Genomic DNA, 2,365 nt, shown 5'->3' with positions numbered 1-2,365 from the left:
CAGTTTGCAGTTTCTGAGGGACCCTCCCTGATCCTCTGAAAATGCTTTTAAAAGCGGTTGCAACCTCGGTACCACCCTTGTCTTTCAGAGGCACCACCCACGCGTATTTAGACAGGATGTCTATTACTGTCAGAATATATTTATAGCCCCCGTTGTAATTCAAATATTGCTGCATATCTACCAAATCCGCCTGCCACTGCTCGTCGACATTCCCCACGATTACCTTGTTCCTTTTGAAGCGCACCCTGATCGGTTTATGCAAGCTGTATGCGTCCTGATCATCCAACCACTCTTTCACCTCATTTCTGCTCAGCTTATACCCCTTCTTAGAGGCTGCCTGAAATAACGGCTCGATACCCCCAAAACTTCCAACCTCCCGCGGATTATAATAAATCCCTTTTAACACATCCCCGTGACGCGTCATGACAGTTTGTTCACTTTTGCCACAATGAAAGGTTTTTTTATTAGGCTGCATATATATACAGAAAAAAAAAATGCGATCTTCACTCTGACTCGTTCTGATTCTCATCTTTTTCTCTGAGTTGATTCTGCTTCTCAGCACGCTCCATCACTTTCCTTTGCAGAAATTTACACAGGTCTGCCCCCTTTACTTCAAACACCGTAAACTTTGGAACATCTACAGACGCGCCTTGGGCACCGTATCCCTCCTTTTGAAACAGGGCGACCAGTCCGCAGCGGTAGCAACAGCCTGGGTTTATCTCCTCGCTAACGCATCTGGCCAGTAGTGCGAAATCAACGGGTCTGTCCCACACCTGTGTTCAAAGAAGAAAACACATTTTTTAGTTCAAATAGCGCTTTGTTACATTCACACAGCTGGTGCAGTTTTATTACACTTACATCAGGGAATAAAGCCTCAATGCAGGGGCGGGCGTCTTCTTCTTCTTCCCCCTCCTTGTCCGGATCAGCATCCGTTGGCTGTTCAGGTGTTTGCGCTTCATCAACCGGGGGTTCCCTCGCCTTTTCCGCGGCTTCATGCTCCGTGTCTGCTCCGGAATCTCCAGAGGTATCCGTCATGTCCGGTCCGGAATCACAGGCGGTACCGTGCTCGGCATCTGCTAGGGAATCTTCCTTACGATCCTTCTTTACAGATTGCATGTTATATATGGTCATGCATTCCCAGCAGCAACTTGGTTCCGGCTTCACAGGGACGACATCCGCCACCTCCGAATATGCTCGAGTTTTCCCTACCTTGTCAGGGAAAAAGTGGCTAAGTCTTTCTATTTCCCTTCTAGACATCAGCATCCCCCACCCCTTAAATAAAAAAGACTTACACCCGGATATAAATCTCGCACGCAGGGAGGTTGTGGGCGTTCCATTTTCTTTCTCACCCAGCTGCGTTCTTGATACCACGCTATTTCTCCACAATAATCACAACATGAAGGATTCACTTTCTCATGCGCAACTTCCACAATTTGTATAAACTGTTCCCACCTCACATCGTCATAGTCGTTCTGCAAGAGAAAAAACAACGATGTTTATCCTGTCCCCCGCACTGTTGTGATCTTTCCAACGTTCCCGCCGCTACTTACCATCTCTAGGTAATATTCGACACACACTATACTTTCTTCTTCATCATCATCTTCTTCTTCCTTCGCCTCCTCTTCCTCATCCTGTCCCATCTTCTTGTGTGTCATGTTTTTCACACAACTACTCTCTTGACAATATGTTATCGCTGTACAGAATTTACAACAGCTTGTTCCCACTCTACTATGCGCCAATTCCATAATTTGAGCAATCAGTCTCCAATACAATCCTTCATCCTCCATCTGCAAGAGAAAAAACACAATTCTAAATATTTCCAGCCCCACCCTCGCTATCAACAGCATCCCCGTTCTCTTTGTGCTACTTACATCCTCTACCCAATTCTGAACACACCGCGCCCATTCCTCTTCTTCCTCATCCTCGGCTTCATCTTTTCCCTCATCATGTCCAGGCTCCTCGCCATAGCTTTTGGGTGAAAGATGCATCATCTCCTCATAAACAGGTTCCTCACCAGAGTTCATATTCTCAGGAACAGCCTGTTCCAAAGCAGGAACCCCGTCGGCCTCCACAGCATTCATTTCTTCATAAAATGATGGTTCAACAGAGCCGGGAAACCATAAGCAACAAACACAGGCCATGGAGTGGGAGCTGGGAGTCTCCCTATTTTAAAGAGTTCCGTGAGAAAGCACCACCTGCACTCATTGGTGTATTTAAATGTCGCATGGGACACGCCCTGTGACAACCGGAGGTTGCCTGCAACATTTCAAATATAGTGTACAACGACATTTCTTTGCATTGAAGTGTGAGGGGAAGCAAATAGACACATCTAAAATGCTGTTAGGTGTTTTACATTGTGCATGCC

The 2,365-nt window shown here is 46.4% G+C and overlaps 1 protein-coding gene across 1 annotated transcript; it reads right to left on the bottom strand.

The window, feature by feature from the left end:
- Positions 1-438: 438 nt before the first annotated feature.
- On the bottom strand, positions 439-1,783 carry LOC132577510 (uncharacterized). The gene is made up of 4 exons (XM_060247299.1): positions 1,551-1,783; positions 1,293-1,472; positions 859-1,209; positions 439-773 (listed from the first exon to the last, which is right to left on the bottom strand). Exons 1-4 carry the CDS (start codon positions 1,743-1,745, stop codon positions 504-506), a joined length of 996 nt encoding a protein of 331 aa, XP_060103282.1. The 5' UTR covers positions 1,746-1,783; the 3' UTR covers positions 439-503.
- Between the last annotated feature and the right edge of the window lie 582 nt (positions 1,784-2,365).

The sequence above is a fragment of the Heteronotia binoei genome, chromosome 9 (assembly GCF_032191835.1).
Source record: "Heteronotia binoei isolate CCM8104 ecotype False Entrance Well chromosome 9, APGP_CSIRO_Hbin_v1, whole genome shotgun sequence".
Lineage (NCBI taxonomy): Eukaryota > Metazoa > Chordata > Lepidosauria > Squamata > Gekkonidae > Heteronotia > Heteronotia binoei.
The sequence above is the reverse complement of the archived record's forward strand: the minus strand, read 5'-3'. Positions and strand labels throughout refer to the sequence as shown.